The 24,118-nt window shown below is 38.9% G+C and overlaps 1 protein-coding gene across 1 annotated transcript; it reads left to right on the top strand.

Moving 5' to 3' along the window:
- Positions 1–2,730: 2,730 nt before the first annotated feature.
- On the top strand, positions 2,731–9,769 carry trib1 (tribbles pseudokinase 1). Its single transcript, XM_017481845.3, has 3 exons — positions 2,731–3,528; positions 4,612–4,904; positions 7,761–9,769. Exons 1-3 carry the CDS (start codon positions 3,232–3,234, stop codon positions 8,221–8,223), a joined length of 1,053 nt encoding a protein of 350 aa, XP_017337334.1. The 5' UTR covers positions 2,731–3,231; the 3' UTR covers positions 8,224–9,769.
- Positions 9,770–24,118: the final 14,349 nt, after the last annotated feature.

The raw sequence follows: 24,118 nt of genomic DNA, 5'->3' as shown, positions 1-24,118 counted from the left end.
ATGGCCAATCTTCATGACTAAGGTAGTCAAAACTGCTATTGTCAAGTCCAAGACTATGACTGGCATCATGTAAAGACCAAGTCTTCTTTCTTATAAGACCAAGTTTTATTGGGGTTGAGGCCAAGTCAAGATCACGACCAAATGAAAGCTAGGCCTAGTCAAGATTGAGACCACAAACCATGTAATCTTTTTCGAGGCCAAGCCTTTACTTCAGCTAGTTGACTTCATTTGTGCATTGTGCCAATGATTCAGCTATGTTTTCTAGAAGAAGGAATAAATTCTTGTCAAACTTTGAGCATGCAGAATGAAAAGCTAGCACAAATATTATTTTTACAGAGAGAGACCAAGACCATATATAGCAAGACTAATGCCCAAGGCTGAGAAAAGTCCAAGTACAAATTCCCCATGTACAAGTACAAATACGAACTCAAGTGTTTTATTTTATACTTATACTACTAGGGCAGTTCTGGCAAAAAAAATATTATGGTCATCAAAACACTTCTGCATGACAGTTTTAGGGCAAGCACATAACATTCCCACAGAAATCAAGCCATGTTTATCATTAAACATGATGCATTGAAGAATGTTCAACATTTCAATTACTTCCCCATTTCTTCATTGTCTCTGAATGCAATGCCCATGATAAAATGCACCACTATCATTATGATGCATCGTCCTCATCAAGGCCGGCTCTTCTAGTGTGCTTCTTACAGCATTAGTCATAGCTGGCATTCAGCATGCAATTGCCTGCAGAGAATAACTTACACCTGCTCCAATGGCCAAGGCCTTGGCTGTTCAGTGGAAAGCATGGTCAGTGTGCCCTCATTACTGGAGGCACTGAGTGAGTCAACTAATTACAGTGGGAATAGAGCCTTGAACAAATGGAAATGATCTCAAATAGCCAGGTTTACTGAAACACACATGCACACAAACTACAATAACTAGTCGACAAAACAGTTTTGTTTTGTTTTTTTTCATAAAACTTCTTTATGTCACAGCAATGAGGAAGTTATCACTGCCCATGTAATTTACACAGAAGGAGGAAGGGAGAAAAGGAAAACCTGTGGCTGCATTACGGCATGACTAAAGCATGTATGTCAAATTCTGAGTCATCTATAAGAAAAGAAAAACATACTTGCTAAAAATATACTAGTCTTCCACGCCAATATTCCCACCATGCCTGAACTTGTCGCCTCATTTCCATACCAGCTGTTTCAGATTGCAGTTAAGTGTTCTTGGAAGCCTGGCGGTGTCAGTTGTATGCTCCAATTTTAGAACCTTCCTCCCTTTCATTTCTTAGTGTATAACCGAAATCACAAAAGGTCACTGTTCCTGATGAATTTTATGGAGAAATAGCTTGCAGCTGTTGTTAATGCATTCTTCACACTCAAGCTGTTATCGGTTCCACCTGTGAGAACTGCAGAGTTGCTGTGGAATCAGGTGGAGTGATTTCAGGCAATAAAGCAAACCTACATCACCTCAAATAAATTAGGTTCTGATGGATTTTATGCTATAATGAGCCTGCACAGCATTCCCCAGAGGCCAGGCCTGAAAACAAGCATCTTTTCTGTCCAGCCAAACAGGTGCTTGTTCAGATAATCATTTCTATATTAGTAACAAAACAGAGATGCTGGTTTCTGCAAGACTTCTAACATTATTTCCTAATCCTGCTCATGCACTTCATCACGAATACTGCAGTTTTATTGTTTGTATTGCTTTAACATACCCATTTGTTAATAACTGGAGTCAGGTGTGTTGCAGAGAAATATGACAATATGTACTGATGAGTAGGAGAAACACAAAGTGTGCTCAGGTCAGGAAGACTCCAGGACCAAGATTGGGAAAGACTGTACTGACAAGTGTATTAATTCATTATAAAACGCCATAGACACTCAGAAATAACAGTACCACTCACTACAGTTTTCTTTAGTGCATGTAGTTCTGTACTTGTTTGACCATTAAAGCTATATCTAGAAACTAATTAAAAGGTACACCACGTGCACCTTCACAGGTACAAAAACACTCACATAATGTAGGCTACTAAAGGTAGCATCCCAGCAGGAATGAAAAGTATCCACATTTCTAAGAGTGTTTGATGTGTGCTTCCTGTAATTCAGGCAAGAATATACTGTAGCCTATATTTGGTCAGCTCAACTGCAGAAAATATTTATATGGACATTATCTGCTGTTGTGCACAAAGCATCCTCAGCAGCTCCTCTCTTATTTAATCCATTGGATCTTCTAAGGTAAACCATTTCATCCATTTTCTTCACTACATCCCAGCCTTTCCCTTTTATGGAGATCATCCTTCTGAATACTTCTGCAGCATTTCATCGTTAAATCAGTACAACATGCATGTCGGATGTAGTTTGAAAAGACTTGGGGCACGCCTCACAAACATGAGTACAATGTTATGTCTCCGATCAGACTGGTGAATGAGTGAGCTCTTGCGCCGGTGCTGATGAATAGAGGGAAAACAGACATTTCGAAATACAGTGAGTTAATCATTGCCTGGTGACGACACGTGCTTCCACGAAGAGGAATATAAAATATGCACGAATGGGGTTTTTTTTTTTTTTTGAAGTTCCCCTGGTTGCACAATTTGAGCGGTTTTGGAGGATAAACCGTGCACATGTGCAGTAGGGCTGATTTTCACATTTAAATAAATAAATAAATAAATAAATAAATTTCCCATGGTGTATATTAGCTACAGATCTATATTCTGGGGTCGATGCTGTGAAGTTGCCAAAGTGAATGAGCGCTTTTGACGCCCTGGAGAACAGCAGAGTTTACGTGTGGCGCGCGCTGATTGCTCGGTAGGAGGCGGGCACGCGCTCTGTCACCGGGCGGGCGGAGTTCCCGGCTTGTCGCGCGCTTCAAAGCGCAAGCTCGGAGAAAAAGCCGCGGGACTTTTCCGCCAGGCAGCCTTTCCAGTGCCAGTGCGCTGATCCGGGCAGTGCGTACGGGACTCCCACAGATCATCAAGACACGACTATTTACAACCGGCCTGACAACATATGGATGCGTTAAACGGCGGATACTGAATTTCCAAAAAATAAATAAAAATAAATAAATAAAAACCATTTCCTGTGAAGTGCAGGAAAACGACCTGGGAAGAGGATGAGCTTAGGAATACACATGCCATAGACTCGTTCAACACGGAGTGCTGGTGTAAAAACCCTCGGGCGCTTTTTTGTTTGTTTTTGTTTATTTTTGTGTGTCGTCCTCGCAATGCTTGTGCGCCGTAGCGGTCCGGTGGCGTGCGCTCGCGCTCCAAGGCGCGGACACAAGCGCGTGGACAGTGAGGAGATCGCGGCCAAAAAACCGAGACTGAGCGAGTGTGTCGGGGGAGACACGGCTCTTTTCCTGGCCGCCTCACCGGTGTCTCCGCACAGCGGGAGCGCAGTGTCGGTGTGCGCGGCCGCGGGGCCGTCCCGCATCGGCCAGTACCTGCTCCTGCCCTCGGTGGACCCGGCCGCCGCACACAGCGCGTGGGACATGGACACCGGTGAGGAGCTCGTGTGCAAGGTATGCGACCTCAACGCCGGTCCGGTTTTACCCACGGGTCAGCTGTTGCTGCAAAAAAAAAAAACACAAAGTAGCTTACACTAATATAAATAATTAATTAATTTCATATAGCCTAGAATATTAATCATTACCATCATTAGTACAATAGACATGTTCATTGATGCAAATGATGTAGAGGATTCAATTCAAACCAGTTTTAATTTGACAAAATTTTGCATATGCATCATCCCAAAGAATCTGCACCAAGGAAAAACAATATTTAACCTCGGCATTATGAACGCTATTTAAATATACAAAGAAATTGCTCTGTTTCCGTTTGTCATGTCATGTGAATATTGTGAGTCATCATGGCAACCACGGAAACATTCATCTGGAGCGTCTGATATTGAGCAAGACGGTCACCGGACAATATCTCGGCGTTTATTCATGCTCATCTGCATACAGGAGCCTTGTAGAGTATCAGCAGAATCAATACAGGATAATAGCACTATAATGGCTGCAGCACTCCAAGTGGATGAATAAGTATTGTATTAAGCTGAATAAGAGCGCATAGGCTCTTCAGGGCATTGAGTCAGTGAGTCAGATGGTCAGACTGAATGAAAGTGTGATCTGTAGGCTATTCAATGACAGCATTTCTTTTCCAGATTCCAAGCCTATACGATCTAGCCAATATTCCTAGAGGCATGAGTTGTCCTAGATTTTGTGAAATGAAACGTGGTGTGATGATCAGAATTCATTGTAACATTATTCTTCTTATTATTTCTGAATTCTCCCACCATAATTCACGACATTGCACTGTCAGTAGTGTAGTAGTTTCCTTTCTTATTACTACTGAATTGGGTTATACAGCAGCCTTCTATGATATCAGTAGTATCAATACCGGATAATACCACAATGATGATGCATACATGCATTTATTTCGCATTAGTTAATTATGCGAAACGAACTTTATTAACATACCATGTGTGTTCTTTTGCCAAATTGTCCCTTTAATCAGCCTTTCACAAATTCGAAATGTATTGCTTGTTATTGTGATGTACAGCAGAACAGCAGCACATTTAGAAACGACTCTGTATCCTGCAGGTGTTTGATATGGGCCAGTACCAAGAGAAGATCAGAGCTTACAGCGTGCTGCCAAGACACAGGAATATCGGCCAGATCAAAGACATTATCCTCGGGGAACGCAAGGCCTATGTGTTCCAAGAGAAGGACTACGGCGACATGCACACTTTCGTGAAGAGCTGCAAGCGTCTGCCTGAAGAGCAAGCCTCAAAGCTTTTTTATCAGATAGCCTCCGCAGTGGCTCATTGCCACCAGAATGGCATAGTGCTGGGAGACTTAAAGCTCCGCAAGTTCGTGTTTGCAGATGAGAAGAGGTGAGCAGTCTGAGAGTTCTGTGTTTGTGTGTATATGTGTGTGTTGAGGAGACATGCAAGGACAGGTGGGATCTGTTATTCAGAGAGGTGTCAGTTCTGTTTTCACTCAGCTCTCACTTCCTTTTGCCTCTGTCACACAGCACAGGTGCTTCTGCAGAGTCTCTCAGCAGATGTAGCCCATATCACTCCACTTGCTTCGTCATATTTCTACAGAAGAGGAAGTACATAACAAATCGGAACTGTAAATCAGTCCGGGAATGTGATTACTTCGAATAGCAAGTCGGCATGCAAAACACCCGACAAGGCCTCACATTTCACCTGTAAATTCATCCGAATTCTGCTGAAACATAGTTGAGATTAATTGCAACAAATCCAAACACATCGCTCTGCTTTGAATTTTGTCTGGGGAGCAAGGAATAATGCTCAAATGCTATTCGAACAATTCCAAAAAGACTAACGGGCATTCAAAAACCGCAACCACAAAAGGTCAAATGGAATGCACAACACGCACAACACATAAAAGGAGAAAAACAGAACAGCTGATATTATAATAACACACATTTAAGAGAAAAAAGTACCCCTTAACAAAACAGACCAATAACTGGAACCTTCTGTTCAGAGCATTCTGGGAATTCCATCTCAATGATGATTTGCTTTTTTCCAGTAGCCAAATCATTAATAGTAATGTACTCTAATGTTCAATCACGTATAAATAGAACGTCTATCTTTTACACCAGTGGGCACTCCACGAAGCCTGCAGCTACAACTAATTCAGCTTTCCTTTGTAAGGTACATTTGTCATTTCTGTGACGCAACATTTTCGAGTATGACCTTTTAGTCAAAAATCAGAAATGGGCATGCATGCCATAGTCAGTCAGTTTGGATAGATGATTCATAGGTCATAGCATTGTTCCGAGAGGGAGGGTGAGAACCTGCACCTCAAGAACCTGGTCATGCATCATGGTTCTTTTGCTGAAGGTGCATATACCAGCTAGATTCGAAATAACATTGCAACACTTTGCTTCCAGCTTTTGAGCATTCACCCAGACAGGGCACACTGACATTTGGGTGTCGTTTGTTCCTGTTGGCAGCATTTTATTTCGAGAAGAGAAAAAAAAAAAAAAAACAGCATGCAACAATGATTATTCTGCTGATAATGGATTCCTGGGGGGGGGGGGGGGGGGGTGGTCACATGGAGGTGTATTGTGTGCAGTCTGCATGTGCCTGATGCACATGCCTCAAATAGCTCAGCAAATAGACATGATAAGAAACAGGCAAGAAAGGTTGAAATGTGTGATGATAGAAATGACCCATCACACACACACACACCATCTTGGAATGTGTTTTAGCAAGACACCAGCTGTTCCTGCGTCACTGATCTGGCAGCAGATATTTTCAGGTAATTAAACACGGGCAGACGTATGCTGAGAGCACAGCCCCAGCTGCAGCAAGCACCAAGGACACAGCAGTGTTAGTTTTGTACAGTGAGTTCTCTCCCTTAGTGTTAGTTCTGTACAGTGAGTTCTCTCCACACACACACACACACACACACACACACACACACACAGAGAGCTATGAGTCACTCTCTCCACCTCTCTGGCGCTATGCTGTTGTGTCATCTGCAAACCCCTCAGACTGCACGTCTGACAGTCAGTGATGAAACATAATTCATTGAGCGGTGGCTCGGCTTTCACCGAGGGGGAGACCAAACACACACATTTACACACAGACACAAATCATCAAACCCAGCCGCTGCTTCTGGAAATAGGTCTGAGCATAGTTAAGCACTGATGAGAGTGCGAGAAAGAGAGAGAGAGAGAGAGAGAGAGAGAGAGAGAGAGAGAGAGAGGACTGTTTACTCTGCATGCGTAAATGAGTGCTTTGGAAACTGTTGTGCATGTCTTTGTTTAAAACAAGGCCATTCTTACACAATGATTTGCTTTGCACTTGCTCTGCTTCTCTGGCTGCTGGAAGAACTGTGTGTCTCCCAGGGTGCCAGGATTTAAACACTCCAGTATTTGAAATGCGGTGCATGAATTTAGTTCAAAACACCAATCTGAACATGAAACACCAAATACTAATACTAAAAATTAAGACGACAAAATCTTTAACATACCTAGAGTATGTTCATGTGACGTGATCTGTGAGCAGTAAGATAAGAAATGCCAAATGAAAAGAGTTTAGTCCTGTCACGTCCCACCATGTCATATTTAGACACATGTGCACATAACTATTATTAAGTATTAAACAAGCGTAAGAAGGGTGGACTTTAACATTGCAGCAGTCACTTTCATGCAGTGTTCTAAAATCATCTGCTGTAGTAATGGTTTGCGTCACAATTATGAGTTACTAGAGTTTGCTCACACACACACACAAAAAAAACTTTATGGTAATGTTAATGTTAATGTTTTGAAATGTCATACAAAATCATTCTTTGAAGAACCCAGAAAACTTGACAAGCTGCAGTTACATTACATTTGGCTGATGCTTTTATCCAAAGGGACTTACATTTGAGACAGGATACACCTGGGCCATTGAGAATCAATAGTCTTGATCAACCATGGTTGTTTCATGGTGCTGGTATTTGAACTCACAACCTTCTGAACAGTAGATTAAAGCCTTAGCTACTGGGACACCATTTGTCCCAATGCATGACTAACGAATATCCACTGTCCCACACAAAGTAGTGAAAATATACCGTACTGTATTTGGAGCATTGGAGCAAACTGATACAGACAGTAGCATTGTATTGCACCAATGGTATGTTTGTAGTATGTTAAAATGGGGCATTTAATTGTGCTTCAAAGTTTACTATGCAGTACTACATTGATAGTAACCTTTATTGGTTTGTTTTAGGACCCATTTAAAGCTAGGAGGCCTGGAGGACTGCCGGATCCTGTCCAGTGAGGACGATTCCATTTCGGACACACACGGCTGCCCAGCTTATGTCAGTCCAGAAATCCTGAGCGGTGCAGGAAGCTACTCAGGGAAGCGAGCCGATGCTTGGAGCCTGGGCGTAATGCTCTACACAATGCTGGCAGGCCGCTACCCATTCCATGACTCAGACCCAGCCACGCTGTTCTCCAAGATACGCCATGGTGCCTACGGCCTACCCGAGGGCCTCTCAGCGCGGGCGCGCTGCCTCGTGCGAAGCCTCCTGCGCAGGGAGCCCAGTGAGAGGCTGAGTGCCACCGACGTGCTCCTCCACCCATGGTTCCGCTGTGGCACTGAACACGACATCGACGAACAAGATGTCACCTTGGCTGAGCAGAGAGTACCTCAGGTGCACATAGAGTTGAACGAGCATCTCTTCTGCTGACAAAAACTTCTCAAATGCTCTGATTTGGACCAAAACCAGCTCCTTTCCTGATGAAACTACACCATGGTTCAAATTCAAAACTGAATGGTTCTTTAATTTAGAGCGGGACAAGCAGCTATTCTGTGGATGAGACCTCCCCAGTGGTTTGGATTTGAGACAAAAACTCAGATGTGCTCTTACGGGTTCTTAAATTTTAGACTTGGGCACAGCCGTGATTTACGGGCTCTAAAATGTTAGTCCTCAATGCTTTGGATTTGGACCAAAAACTGTTTGACACACCCTTATGGATCCTTAAATTTTAGACTCGGGAACACTTGTTAATGTTAATTTATGTGTTCTTTAAAGTGTATGCACTTGTGTATGTGCTCAAAGTGCCATATTGTCTGTGTTAGGTTAAGAGGCTTGACGCGCATTGGTTGGTGTACAATGAAGTGATTTTGGTGCTAATGACCTCCTTTATCCTGCTGTATGAAGTGAGCATTGAGGCATGGAAACTACAAGGCTGTCATAAAGATGACAAACCCCAGCTGAGTCCTGAGGACTCTAAATGTATTAACTAAAGAGGGGGAAGGGAACATGAGCCTGAACTGTAGATCTGCTCACGCTGTCCAATACCAAGGAATTCACTAACTCACATGCTGACTACAACAGCACCAAAATGAGCATGGACGCAAATATATATCTACATTGAGGTGAATACGTGGCATCATAACTCTCCAAAAGGTGCGAAAGGAGTGAAATAAAGGCCAGTCTCTGACCTCTGGGTCTCGCAATGCTTTTGTGGGCAATAGTTGACCATTGCAACTACTAGTATTGGATTAACCCTTGTCTAAAGCATATTGCATCCACTTTTCAGAAGCCTCTCATTTGTAAGTCATTTCCTGTATGATGTTTGACCCACGTACTACAAAGTATATGTGTTGAGATGTTATATAATGTTAACCTCTAGCCAGTAAACAAATTTATTCTTCAAAGTGTAAGACTATTTAACTAGATATTGAAGGACACTGAAGGACATAAGTACCATATCCATATTCATAGCAAATGCAACATTTCTTTACTTGAATTAGTAAAAGATGGTGCTTTTAGCACAGCTGGCAAGGTCATCTGTAGTCTTGACAAAGAAGTGAATTAAGCTGAGATTATTCTGATTAACGTGGGAGGTTTTTTTGCTTTTTTTTTTTTTTTTTTTTTTACTTTTGATCTACTGTAATCCAAGGTGACTAATAAAGCCACAATAACTCCGCTGAAAGGGTAGCACCTATTTTTGGAGGCTCTAATGTTTCCTCCCCCTCTGTTGCAGGAAGTTGTACTGTATGTTACCTCTGAGGCAAAGTGCTGGGCTCAAAACAATGTCCATGCTTTGAGAGTGATGACACGGGTGTGCAAAGTTCATATTGCACTGTGAATTCTGTATTTTATGACACAGCCTCAAGGTTAAACAATGAGGCCCTAACGTAAAATATTAATTGTAAAAGGAAAATGTGTAAATATGTACATATTATAAGTGTGTGAACAGATTGAATAAAGATGACCTTTTTTTCCATATTTGACATTGAGTTTTCTGTCAACAAGCCTTACAGAGCCTTGCAAAAGTATTCACCATCATCCCTCCCGAGCTTTCCCCACATTTTATAGTTCGAATTTGTACATAAATGAATTAATTAATGTATTATGTATCATGAATCCACACAAAATAACCCATAATATTGACGTGGAGGGGAAAATTCAATATGCCTTGCAAAATTGTTTACAAATAAAAACAAATAAATGTTGTGGTTGCATAAGTATTCACCCCATCACTCAAAATTACTTCTGGTGCAGTCATTTACTATCAGAAGTCACATGTAAATATACCTGTTCCTGGAAAACCTCAGTGTTTCTTAGAGAACAGCAGCATGAAGACCAATAAGCTTGTAATTTTGCAAACTATGGACACCACCTCCCCCCAACCACCCCCTTCCTTTTTCATTATTACGGGGAAGTGGTGGCTCAGTGGTTAAGTCATTGGTCTACTGATTAGAAAGTTGTTATTTCAAATACCAGCACTGCCAATCTGCCACCATCAAGACCTTTACCCCACACCTACTTAATTGTATTCTGTCTCATTTGTACGTCACTTTGGATAAAAGTGTTACCCAAATGAACAAATGTAAATGTATTATCGAGTGAGTTATTCTAAAAACATATGTTGACTTTCTGACAAACAAAATGTTAAAATTTTGTATTATGTTTGCATATTCTATTTGGAAATTCTATTTGGAAATTTTTAATGAATAACCAATATTACACAACAGTAAGTTCCGGTCCACTGATATGATTGGTCAAGCGTACCCATGAGTGCTGATATTTAGTATAAGAGCACTGGTACATTTCACTATTTGTATCATCATAGTTTGTTACATTGAAACCGTTACTACAACAGGCAGTAATTCAGTCTGGGCGTTGGCATGGCAACACACAACAGCTTTAAAGTTATACAGTGATGTCTATTATGTGGGAATTCTTGAAAATAAATTATCACGACCAATAGGTTAAGGGACAGGTTTATCACCATATTCTGGAAATGATTTTGAATATTTTTGTATAGATTTATGACATAGAGTGTAATATTATAAAAGTACAAAATGTGGAAAGGATCAAGAGGAGTGAAAACTTATGCAATCTTGTACTTATACAGTACTTATGTGATCATAAAAATGCCAGCAGTCATGTGCCATCTTGTAACTGAAATATTTAATAATTTTGCTCACTTGCCTGCAGGCTTCACCTGGATCAAGTGTCAATTCTGTATTTTAATGAAAGGCAGGTGAAAATCGGTTCCTGTGCTAAGTGCTGGGGGACTGAAAGAGAACGCTTGGCTTGGTTTATGATATAGGGAGTCAGGTATCTGCAGAAATCTGTTGTGGCTTCAGAGCACCTTGCGTAAGCTGCTGATTAGGTCTGGATTAGCTATCAAGATCATAGTGTTGCGTCATAGTTTCTGGGAGGCTGCCAGGCAGCGTCTCACGCCACAGATGCGTCTCTCTAACATGTCACGACCAGCTTAGATGACGCTTTGACTCTATGTGTGTGTCTTATGTTTTTATATCTTGTTGAGGACTTACTGTCCCCACAAGTATATGACATTTTTGATCTTGTGGGAACATTTGCCTAGAAATGAAACGTTTTGTTTGTTTGTTTGTGTTTGTTTGTTTAAAAACTGTAGCTTTTGTAACAAAAAAAAACTAAAAGAGTCAAAATGTTTCCATTTGGTTACTAAGGTTATGGTCAGGGTTAAATTAAGGTGAGAATAATACAGTAATTATGTCAGTGGAAAGTCCTCACAAGGATAGTAAGACAACCGTGTGTGTGTGTGTGTGTGTGTGTGTGTGTGTGTGTGTGTGTGTGTGTGTGTGTGTGTGTATGTGTATATGTGTGCAGTCTTCAGGCAATAAATTATGGGCAATATATCAGGAGTTGTTGGCATGTGTTGTTGTTGGACGCTAACACATTGACACTGTCACTACGTGTGATATTAATTTCATATAAATGTTATAATAACTCTCAGGGATAAAATTATTTCTTGAAGCTACAATATTTTTGGATTTTTGAGAACGTAATATTTCACAGTGCTCTCATCTGTTTCTTTTCAGCTAAACCTTCTTTACATAAATCATCAAAACTAATATTCGGGGGGGGGGGGGGGGGGTCTCTTTAAAGGTCAGGCTCTGAAACAAAAACAATGACCAAACAATCCAAGTGTCAGGAAACTTCTCAGCACTGAGGTAGTCTTTTCTGCCAATTATTACTTTCCCCTATATAATTGTAGCTTGGGGCATGGATGGTGGTGCAGTGGGTAAGTAACCACATCACAGCTTCATGATTCTGAGCTGGGGTTGCTGCTTGTGAAACTTCACACGTGTTCTCCCTGTGTCTTTGCGGGTTTCCTCTGGGTTCTTGTGGTTTCCTACCACCTTCCAATGCATGCTATAGGATCAGATGGTGAATTAGCTACCCTATATTTCCCCAGGGTGTGCATGGTGAGCTTTGTCCTAGAGTTTCTAGAGTGTATTCCAACATCACGCTCAGATTCGCCAAGTGCTCTGGATTCACCACAACCCTAAGAAGTATAAAGCAGTTACTGAAGATGAATGAATGAATGAATGAATTGTAGCCTATAAATAAATAGAATGCTATGCTAGTTTAATAGAGTAGGAAGCTTGCATGATTAAGCTATAAGTTCAAACTTAATATAGCAATAGCAGAGAAGTTCAACCAAAAGTTAAACCAACAATGGCTTACAATACAAAAGAGAATTAAAAAAAAAAAAAAAGAGTCCGGAAAAGAAAACTGAGATGGAGGAAAGACAAGAGTGAACAACAGTGTGTCTTTTCAAGGCTGGGGAGATTTGAAGGGAAAACCTGAAAAGCTGAGCTTGCCAGGTAGTTATTTCTATGGTATTATTTGTTATACTCAACAAAAAAAAAACTCTCATCCTCCCAAATAGTTATTTTTCTAGCATACAAAGGAAAGGGCTGTTTGCTTGGATGTAGCTTACAAAAGCTCTTTTTTGAGACAGACTTTGTTCCATCATGCATTTTCTATGAATTCAATCAGTGCAGACATTCAAAGGAGCCACTTCAGGGAGAATAATACATTGAAAGAAGACCACAAAGACTATATAACAAGGCCCAGAACTTCCTGCACAAATTCCTGGTAAAATCAGGTGTTGGAACAAAACACGACTGGTTCTTTCTGGATCACAATGGACAACATCAACATAATCGATTCATCAAGTCAAGAGTAATGTGTGATTTATACATAGCATACATAATGTGAAAGCCATCGTTTCTTGTGTAGAGCTGGCTAAAGAAACAAAATATAAATTATTGATGTCAGATCTAACTGTGTCACTGCTATAGGACAAAATAAAAGCTTATTTGGCATATATTTTTTTGTGAAACTATGGCTTTCACAACAACAACAAAAAAACAACTGAAAGCCATAGTTTTCATTTCATATTTCAGATGAATATGAGATGATAGAGCAGAACTTCAGCTTCCATTTCCTGATACTTACATCTCCGTATGTTAAGCAACTTAGAACATGGCACCTTTTATTTGAACCACTCGGTTTTTCATGTGAAAAATATTGGAACATGTGACTGATGTGTGTGCCCTGTAAAATTTATTGTTTAAAAAAAAAATGTCTTCTCCTGGTTTCACCTGTGAAGACTGCATTTGTAGAAGTAGGTTGAATATTTGCTATGATTAAAAGTTAATATGTGATTTGGAGGGTTGTGTCACAGCCATGTGGACGTTCCAGGAACTGCACTCACTGTCTATTTTATTTCTATTATTATTTATTCGCTCGTTTTTAGTAACTGCTTTATCCTCATGAAGGTTGTGCTGGATCTGGAGCCTATACTGGGAACACTGGCCATGAGGCAGGAATCCATTGTAGCCCATCACAAGGCTTACCAAGATTAACTTTACACGATTAATGACAAAACAGTCCCTTAATTAATTAAAAACAGTGCCTGCTTAAGTTGAAAGCTTACGTTTACTACTAGGAAGTAACAAATTCCTGTTTAAAGTGCACCTATTATGGTTTTGAAACGTGCCTAATTTAGTTTTAAAGCTCTCATACAATAGATTTACATGCATCCAAGGTCAAAAAACACTTTAATGTGCTCATTATTTAAATTGCAGCATTATCTTTTTTTCCCCTAGTGTCTCAAACGACTCGTTCAATGATCCGTTCTAAAGTATTCATTCTAAACTCCTTTCAGAGAGCATACTATGTTCTGATTGGTCAGATGTCCCAGTCTGTTGTGATTGGTCTACCGCTGTCAGCGTGTTCAAAAAGGAAACGTCCACTACCATAATGAGTTTCAGCTCTGTCTGTTCGCGAGCAGCTGATGAAAACCAGAGGCAGGGTTTTTTTGTTACAAACCTACGTAGGTTAGTACAGGAAGCAAGTCTGGAATCACTACCGACTCGTTTCAGCTGTTCAGAATCGCTTCCTTCTTTTGAGAATCAATAACCCTGTTTGTCATACATTTTGATTTTTGAAACTTTGCAGACTTTTTACATTCACAAACAGCTCTATAACACACCACATGAAAGGTAATATTTGAAAAACCATAATAGGTGCACTTTAAAGTAATACATCACCTTTAAGTCAGTTAGAAATGTAATATCCTAAGGAAACAAATAAAACCAAGTATTCGGATTTAAAAAGGTGTTTGCAAAGCTTATTTGTGGTAAAAGTTAAAATAGTTTCACAATATTTGTGTGTGTGTGTGTGTTTTTTCTACAGTCAGCTTCAGAATTATTGGCACCCTATATTTCAAAAGCAGTGATCCTCTCTTGATTTACTTTTCATCCTGCTCATATTTCCTATAGACCTAGAAACACCTTTTGGATGTGGCTGTTATATTAAATTATATCTGGGTTAGAACGACTAAAAATATTGCTACACATTGGACAGCTGATGTCCTCAACCGACATCCTATTACTAGGACTCCTTATTTATTGGTACTTATGATGGTTTCTTAGCAAGGCATTAAAAGAAATACTTCAAGGCTGATCCATAACAGCTTATGAAAAATTGAGTCTGATGCACTACAGCATTAATCCTCTCTGCACCAGGGGCACTGTATTATGGCTGACCCCGCGCTCTGACCCCAACTTCCTGACATGAATTTCACTCTGTTGTAATGTATATGTGACCAATGAAGACTCATTATCATTATTAGCCATCTACAGCTACAGAAAGGTTTCCAAGTACATCCCAAAATAGCAGCTCTCTGTGGTGTGCGTTATTTGAAAGGATTTTCTATTGAGTTTAAACACAATAAATTGACCTACATTTTACCCTTTTTTTTTTTTTTTTTTTTTTTGCTAGTTTCTAACTCCCTGGAGATTAAGAGATTATGCTTTACAAAAACAAACTGTTTTCTCACATCCTAATATTATTGTGCTAATCACTCTTATAGCTCATTCGTCTTCAGTAATTACTTTAAGCCTGGTCAGGTGGTGGATCAGAGACTATTCCAGCAACACTGGGCATGTGGAAGTGACACAACCTCAATGTGACACTAGTCCATCACAGAGCACCAAGCACACACACATTCACACCTAGGGGTCCTAGAGAAGCCACTCTACCTACTGCCATGTTTTGGGGAGGTGGATAGGAAAACAAAGAAGCAAGTGGAATACTGTAGAGTAACTATATACAGAAATTGAAGTTAAATAAATTATTTAGATGTGCTCAGAATTATTTTATAAAAAAAAAAAAAAATCTTAGAAAATTATTTTAAAAACTGCCCAAACACCCAGGTAACACCATTCGTTTGATGAAGCATGGTGGTGGGAGCATCATGCTCTGGAGTTTTCAGTAGAAGGACCTGGAAAGGGCAACATGGATAGAGGGAAACCAAAGAAGCAGGAGGAAACCCACACAAACATGAGGAGATCCAACATGGACATGAGGAGAAACTTCACTGGTCAAACTGAAGTAGCTTACTCAGAACTACAAGACTGATTGAGATTGAGCAGGAAAGATGAGCAGGACAGGAAATTAAGTTTGAGCCTGTCTTTCCACTCTGTCTGACAAATATGTGTGTGTGTGTGTGTGTGTGTGTGTGTGTGTGTGTGTGTGTGTGTGTGTGTGTGTGTGTGTGTGTGTGTGTGTGTGTGCGTATGTGTGCGTATGTGTGCTGGTGGGTTAATTGACCATATCAAGGAACCATCAAGAAACAGTACAATTGTTTGTTTATAGCAAAGAGTCTTTTGTCATACTTTATCAGTCTGTCATGGTATCTTGCTCATTCATCCATCTTGCTCACTGAAATTGACATGTTCTCATCACTGCTCCTGCACAGTCTTTCTGCTTTTCTGATTCTACCTACAAATGTGGGCTGTAGTTGTAGCTACTGAACCACAAATATAACAAAAGCCCCTTTGTGGCTGGATAGTGAACAACAATAATGTGAATGTGACAGTAAATCTTAGGAAAGCTAATCTTTTAATACAATTGTGAAATTGACCAAACTCAAATTAATGTTAATACTTCAGAACGTGCTAGGTACATCTTGTAACCTGAACAACACTGTCAGCTCAAAGGTACAGTATATCCATATAAATTCACCAACCACTTTAATTGGAACAGCTGTAGAATCACATGGCAACAGAACAATGCAAAAAAAATCATGCAGATACAAATGCAGGTAAAGAGTTTCAGTTAGTGTTCACATAAGAATGGAGAAAAATGTGATCTTAGTGACTTTGACCATGGCATGGTTTGTTTCAGAAACTGCTGATCTCCTGGGATTTTCACACACAGACACACAACAATCTCTAGAGTTTATACAGAATGATGTGGAAAACATCCAGCGAGAGGAAGGAAATGCTTTGTTAATTTGAGTTGTCAGAGGGGAATGGCCGGACTGTTTCGAGCTGACAGGAAGCTCTAGAATTGTATCTGTATGATTTTATGCACTGTGCTGCTGCCACATGATTGGCTGATTGGATGATCGCATGAATAAGTAGATGTACAGGTGTTCCTAATAAAGTGGATGGTGAGTATACTGTGTATATTCACTCATATAATTCACTGTCCTAAATGGACCAGGAAAATATCCTAGAGCTCAAGTAAGTAGGCTGGGAAAAGCTGTTAAATGTCACTGGGGCTGAATTCTGGCAAACAGCCAAAAACAACAATGGGGTTTGGACCAAAATTGGGTCTTTCTGCATATAATATACTCTGACATCTAAACTTTAAGAAAACATAAGTGTAGTTACCCAACGGAATGTAAAAATGTTTTATTAACTTTCTAACCTTGCCTTGGCTTTCTGCAAATGTCATGTTAGACAAATAAGGAGTCAGTTAAAAAAAAAAAAAAAAAAATTCTGTAGGCTATGAAAAAACTCTGGTATAGAAATAGACATACTGCTCATATATATTGTTTTTATATATGAGTGCACGGCAAAATTCACTCAAATTCACATCTATGGGCAATTTTATGGCCAATCCACCTACATGTTTTTGGACAGTGGGTGGAAACCAGAGAACCCAGAGGAAGCCCATATGAACACGGGGAAACATTCCACACAGACATTAACCCAAGGTCAGGATTGAACCAGGGACCCTGGAGCTGCGAGGCGACAACACAACCCACTGCCACACTCTGCCACCCAGTTACCTGTTAAATTCAATGTGAATGAAAGAAATGACAGTTATTTTTAGACAACTGGTGTGTTGGTGTCTCAGTGGAGGTGGAATGAAATCATTCAAATGTAATTTTCTCTTATTTCACTTTTGCCGCTGTCGTTTTATTTGTAATAAACCTTTCAAGGGTTTTCCACACAAACAATGAATCCAGAAAATATTCACATCCCCCCGCCAGGTGATTTATTTCACTCTTTGCTGTGTTGCAATATCAAATTTTGTATAAATTACATATTAGATTGGGGTATTTTGTCACCAACAGTGAGCCACTGAGTCAAAGCACGGGGCAAAAACTACAAAGGAGTGGCTTGAAGAAAAGGAGGTTTGTGTTCTCGGATGGCTGAGTCAAAGCCCAGACGTAAAACCAATTGAAAATCTGTGGCATGATGTGAAAATTGCTGTCCACCAACATTCTCTGTCTAATTTGGCAGAGTTGGAGAAAATTAGCATTAAACAATGGAAGAAAATGCCAAAATCAAAATGTGAAAAGCTCTCAAATATGTAAAAGCTGCAAAAGCACAATGCACATAGTGTTGACTCTAGGTGTGAACACATCAATTAAGCAGTATTTAGATTTATTTTTTTAAAGAGTATTTTTTTTTAATAGGTGAGTTTTTCTTTTTCTTATCAAGTTTAAGAAAGAAAAAAATGTGTTGGTGATGGAACAAGTGTTTATAGCTTCTAAAACATAAGTGATGATAGCATTTAATGGTTTTGTGTATGTTTAACCACATTAAACTAATACATTTAAAACATATTAAAACATATGACAGACCAAAATTGTTGGCACGTTGCTGGGATAAGAGGAATAAAACAGAAATAAAAGACATTTGTGGGCTGGTACCAATCTGAGAACATCTAAATAACTTGTTTAATTTTATTTCTGTAGAGAGTCATTTAAAAAAAAAAAAAAATCCCATTCTAATTTGACACAGTAAAAAAGCGAAATATGCACCAGGGGGGTGAATATTTTCTTTGCTTAGAACATACCTGTTAAAAACGATGAGGCCACTAGGTGCGTGGCAATATTCCATTTTCATATGATGACAATTGCCCAGACTTATCACCATTTTCCATATCGCGTTTGGTTATTCATTTACTGCACTATTAACATTCAGCCACATACCCTCAAGGACCTGTCAAAAATTTCAAACCTGATTTCTGATTACGACTCATGCAATGCTAAAATGAAAAAACAGCTGTGTTCATGCTGTTTTGACTGGAATACACTTTATCTTACACCTTTATCACAAACGATGCCCAAAAATGATGTCTAGCCACCAAGGGTAGAAGTTTGAACTTCTAACATTAACATCTAACAAGGGCTTCTAACATTCATTACAGGGCATTATGTATTCAAAGAAATATGAAGATTAATGATCAACACAAAGGAAGCTCACACAAGGGAAGAGAAGATATTTAACAGAGTAATAATGTAAGAAGGCTGGTGCTGAAGTGTAGGCCTGAGTTACCAGGTTTGATTCTTTATAAATCTTTTGAGCTTACAGTATGTGGTTTTTTTTTTTTTAATCTGTTGTCTCAGTAACAATAGCTGTTGTAATCACCAAGATTTCTGAAAAATGTGAGCAGAAAAATAACCAGTCTAGAATCTGGTGTCTCGATCCATGACCTAAACATGGATGACATGAATGGTCACAAGAACTCTAGTGTAAACAAGATAGGGTCAAGTGGACCTGTTTTAATAAACCCAAATGCAACAGAAAGACCAATCCTTCGAACTACAAGCTTGTTGGTAATATGTAATATACTCATTAACATTTGCTTCTAGATCTTTGTTAATATTCTGAGCTACCAGCACCAGCTAATTACATATTATTCCCTTAAGCATCCGTGTTGTTTCTCCACCTGTTTGACTTCCCCTGTGTGCGTGCATCTGTCGATAGTGTTGTTGAGACAACTTGCCTTGGTCTCTAATAGGCTGTAAGAGCAAGTTGCCTAAATAAATAAATAAATAAAATAAACAGGTGATAATTTTTTCTGTCTCAGAGCATGAATCATCACTGACTCAAGTCCACAATATATTAATAACTATATTAATTAAGCAATTTGCAAAGATTCAGGTTTTCCCTGTACATTAACAAACCTGCTCCAGATCATGATGTTATGGTAGAAAAGATTATAAGGAGTGTAAAATCTGTAAATGTAAATCAAACTGTCATTAAATAAGAAATTTTATTAATTACATTAAACTTTATAATAAAAAATGTTTAACTTGATTTTATTATATAAAATGTGTTAAATTTAATACTGTAATGATTCATTAACTGATGTTGAATTCTCGAATCTGATTGGTCAAAAGCAAGTCACAGGTTTCTATTAATGCTGTAGTATCGTTTCTATAGTAATAGCTACAGGGACTTGTATGGTGGATGCTCGACATCAACAGATTAATCTGTGTGTGTGTAATTGTTGATTCAATACCGAGAATTAAAACTACTGCCTGGTAAAGCTGTAACTAAGTTTTCCAACACAAGTCATCAGGACACAGGGCTTTTGTGGTTTCTGAGTTACACGACAAGGTGTTTTTTTTGTTTTTATATGTAAAGTTTAAGACAGAAAAACTGTGCTGGTGATGGAACAACTGCTTATAGCTTCTATAACGTAAGTAATAACAGCATCTTAATGGTTTTGTGTATGTTCAAGCGCATTAAATGATAAATGATTAAGACATATGACATCGCTCTTTAAGGAATTAAACTTTGTAATTAAAAAATGTTGGGATATAAGAGGAATAAAACAGGAATAGAAAACTTTTGCAGGCTGGTACGAATCCAAGATTCTGCTCGAGGATAAAGAACATTACAAAAATGGGAAAATGCAATTGGGAAAATTAGCAGTGAGAAAGCCTACACAGTAATCCCACAAATTATTTAGCCAGTTTGCTAGCCATGTTTCTTTAGATTCACCAGAAAGTGTTGCCTAACCTCGAATACCAATGAGTTCTTGTTTTAAAAGGAAATCTGTCAACATACAAAACTAACCACAGCTCTCAAGTGGATTCACAGGCACTTTAGTATTAGCAGGCTTGTTATTAAGTCATGGGCCACTGCTGGATTATAATTATAGTCACTGTTGAATTGTAATTAAAATTAAGGGGCAAAGAGCTTTCACCTGTACCTTCTACTGTGTCTAGACCGTTTTATTTTTTATGCTGTAAATCACCCATTTTTAGACATGAATGAGACAAATGTTATGAATCAATAGTGTCCATGTCTAAGCAAGAACAGGTCAACGTGCAACCACAATGACAAGGCACTGAAAGACCATCTGAGAGGTTTTGTTTGTTTGTTTGTTTGTTTGTACAGATATACAGTATAACTTAACCACTTTCAGTTGGCTCCAAATTTATTTTCAACAAGAGCGAGTTTTTCAGACCATTTCACTTTATGAGCACCTGAACCATGGATAAGTGCTGCCCTGCATGCATAATATATAGATGTGACTATACTCCTACATAATGTGATGCCTTGCAGTCTCTTAAAACAAACTAATGAAACCATGATGGGACATGGTTCAAGGCTGATGAGTGCCATTTTCGATTAAAATTCTTTCCATTTCTCGGTTCTTGCAAATAACTGGTACATCTGAGATTAGGCAGGATGATCACAGAACATACCCAATCACTTAGTGTTTTTGTTAAATCACTAAATATAGCACCCATCAAAATCATTCAAACTAGTGTACAGTAGATAGAGTCATTACTCATGGAGAACACCAATAACACCTGCAAGTCATCAGTTCAAACACACATTTCTGGTGCTATTCCAAATATGATAGATATATTCCGAGCAGATGGCCAAGAGTAATTTAAAGCTGAATTTAAAGAGGGTATAATGGAATATTAAAGTCGCTGCACAAATTTCTCACTCAGTCTCACATTTTGAGCTGTGCATGTCTCAATCACACACAATTCTGACCTTAGACTTAAGCTCATTTTTCTTTTACAATATCAACCTGAGTGAGGAGCAGTATTAAGTCCAGTAGCACTGTCTGTTTGTTTGTAACAACAGCATGCATTGCTGAAACTTATATTTGGGGTTGTAAATACACTCTAAAAACTATGGAATGCCATTTGAGACCAATGTTAAATGCACAGATACACAATGGGAATTAACTAAAAGTTATGATCCCCTTAAAGTGCATGAAAAGTATATATATATATATATATATATATATATATATATATATATATATATATATATATATATATATTTTATACAGAGGACATCTTAAGACAAATGGATGCAAATGCAGAAAACAAACACACTGACAAAATAAACAAAAGCAGGTAACAACTCATAAGCCTTGCATACAAGACCGCCTCAACAGACTACACAGTAATATGCTAAGCAGCTAAGAGGGTGGAACACAGAACTTATAAAGGGTAACTAATCAGGGGGAACACAGGGCAGGTGTGTGGCAACACAGGAAACCAGTGGAACAACAGAGCAAAAAAAATTTAAATAAATGTGAGGGTGCCCTCTGGTGGTCTGGCAGGGAATTGGAAATGACAAATGTACTGTAGTATTAAGACTTCTATTAATTTCAATGTTTGCCATCTTCTCCTTTATATATTATTGCATTAGTCTTTCTTTTTATTTGTTTATTTTCTTAATTGTCTTTTTTGCTTTTATGTTACATTGTATTTCATTTGACAGCGTGTGTTGTGGTCTATTTCTTTAGTCCGTACTTTCTATTCACCAATTTTGCGGGCTTAAATTCAAGTGCTTTTGTTTCTAAAGATATTCCTAAAAACTCTGTCTGTGATGCTGTTACTGAAGAAGATTCTGACAGCCTGAGTCATGAACTACACGCAGAACTGATTTGCATAATCTGAATGGGGCATGACGTAAACAGTCCTAAGCAGTTATATAATAGGAGTAACTTTTCCCGTGTAAATATTGGTGTAATTTCTGGACTTAAGTCGCCAATTCTGAATATGTGCTTTTTGGTTCATAGAGTTGTTTGCCTGTAAAGCTCCATTTGATGTTTTTGTTTAGGAAACCTGTATAATGTCCCTGTCTCATGCAAAATTCCTAGGAAAGTGATGCTATGTGATTTCAAAGAAATTAACTTGAAACCTTGAAAGTTAACCACTCTAAATGTAACCACTCGCAACTTTTAGCAAGAATTGTCTCATTGATCACACCGAACATCTAAAACCCTCAGGCCATGTTAGTTCAGCATACACCACTACTCAGTTGCAAAGCCTTACTACTTTGTAGATAACTGCATAGAACTGCTGATTGCCTCATGCCTCATGGGTTTTAACAAGTAAAAGCTAGCTGCATGGTGCTTTGCTCATTCTGTACTTAGCTCAGTCCTCCATCAGCCCATTATTAGAAGTCACTTCATTAAAATGGTGTTAATGTATAAAACATTAAATGGTGTTTGAAATGTGAAAGACTGGCAGAAATGAACGAGGGGAGAGAAGTGTACGTATGAGGATGTTTGGTAAAAGTGGGACAGATTTAATTGCATTTCATCACTGCTCTTTTTGAGATGCCCAACCTGTGGTTCTGGTCATCGCCAGCTGATTATTAGACCTTTGCTTTTGGATTGTAATTATTAATAATTATTTAAGAGCATTTTAACTTTTAGTGGCTTTGGACTGAGAATGTCTCTAAAACTTTCCACACAAGTTGTTAAAAACTATGTCACAACTGAAATTTAAAGACATCTTTATAAAACATTGTGTGCTCTTTGAGAACATACATGTTCCTGCATTCCTTTGAAGATTTCTCCACCTCCAAACAAAAAAAAAAGCCACATCCAATACCTTTATTAGGACTGGTATCATTGAAGTGGTTTGATGTCGTTGCGAGACAGAAAAGCTGTGATGTGTTGCGTTTGTTCTTTTATATGCAAGCTTTCCATGGATAGAGTAATAGCACAAGACCTCTTCCTGTTACATCTAACATGGTTGTAGGATTCTTGGACTCTCCTTCATGCAGGACATTTCAAGTCTCTTCATATTCATAAGCTTGTTCATATGGACAGCACCCTTCAATTCAGACTGCAGGATCAAATCCTGAGACATTCATTGGAACATGTGCTCCTACAGGAATTTCTACATCACTTGGGTGTATCTTGGGAGGACAAGGTTTAACCTCCTGGCAGAGGCAATCGGGTATTGGGCAAAAATGCCATGTTTGTAAGACCCCTGGACAACTTGCCATAAAATAGTGCATAATTCTATGAGCCATAAGTATGCACATGATATTTGTTTACTCACAGTCATTCCTTAGCTCCTTAGCTTAGATTAAAAGCAAAATCACAGTACCACATGCGTCATTTGAATTGAAATCCAAACAACTGGCACAAATGATTCCTCAGGTCAATCTTATGGCATGTGTAGTCCAATGTTTCTTCAATTCCCCACTCACAACTTTATTTTCTACCTGAAATTAGTTCCCATTTACTATGTGATACACAAAAGTGGAAGAAAAACATATAAATATAACATCATGTGGGGGACCCGTGGAGTCCGGGGAGTGAATTTCAAGGAAGGACGGTGTTCCAGTTCAAACTGGCTGCATTTTTTTTTCTGTGAAATGAAGAAGGTTTCTATCTTTTATCCACTCAAAAGCCTACGAAAGTGAGTTCCACACATAAATGCAAGTTCTGCACATAAGCGTAGCAGGGATATTATGTGTGT

This window comes from Ictalurus punctatus, chromosome 12 (genome assembly GCF_001660625.3).
Source record: "Ictalurus punctatus breed USDA103 chromosome 12, Coco_2.0, whole genome shotgun sequence".
In the NCBI taxonomy this organism is placed as follows: Eukaryota; Metazoa; Chordata; class Actinopteri; order Siluriformes; family Ictaluridae; genus Ictalurus; species Ictalurus punctatus.
This window is presented reverse-complemented; position numbering and strand designations above follow the sequence as displayed.

Excerpts from the sequence above, each read along its gene's own strand:
- trib1 (XM_017481845.3), top strand. The coding sequence starts at position 3,232 with ATGCTTGTGCGCCGTAGCGGTCCGGTGGCGTGCGCTCGCGCTCCAAGG. Across the intron at positions 3,529-4,611 it reads GTGAGGAGCTCGTGTGCAAG|GTGTTTGATATGGGCCAGTA; the intron begins GTATGCGACCTC and ends TGTATCCTGCAG. Across the intron at positions 4,905-7,760 it reads GTGTTTGCAGATGAGAAGAG|GACCCATTTAAAGCTAGGAG; the intron begins GTGAGCAGTCTG and ends GGTTTGTTTTAG.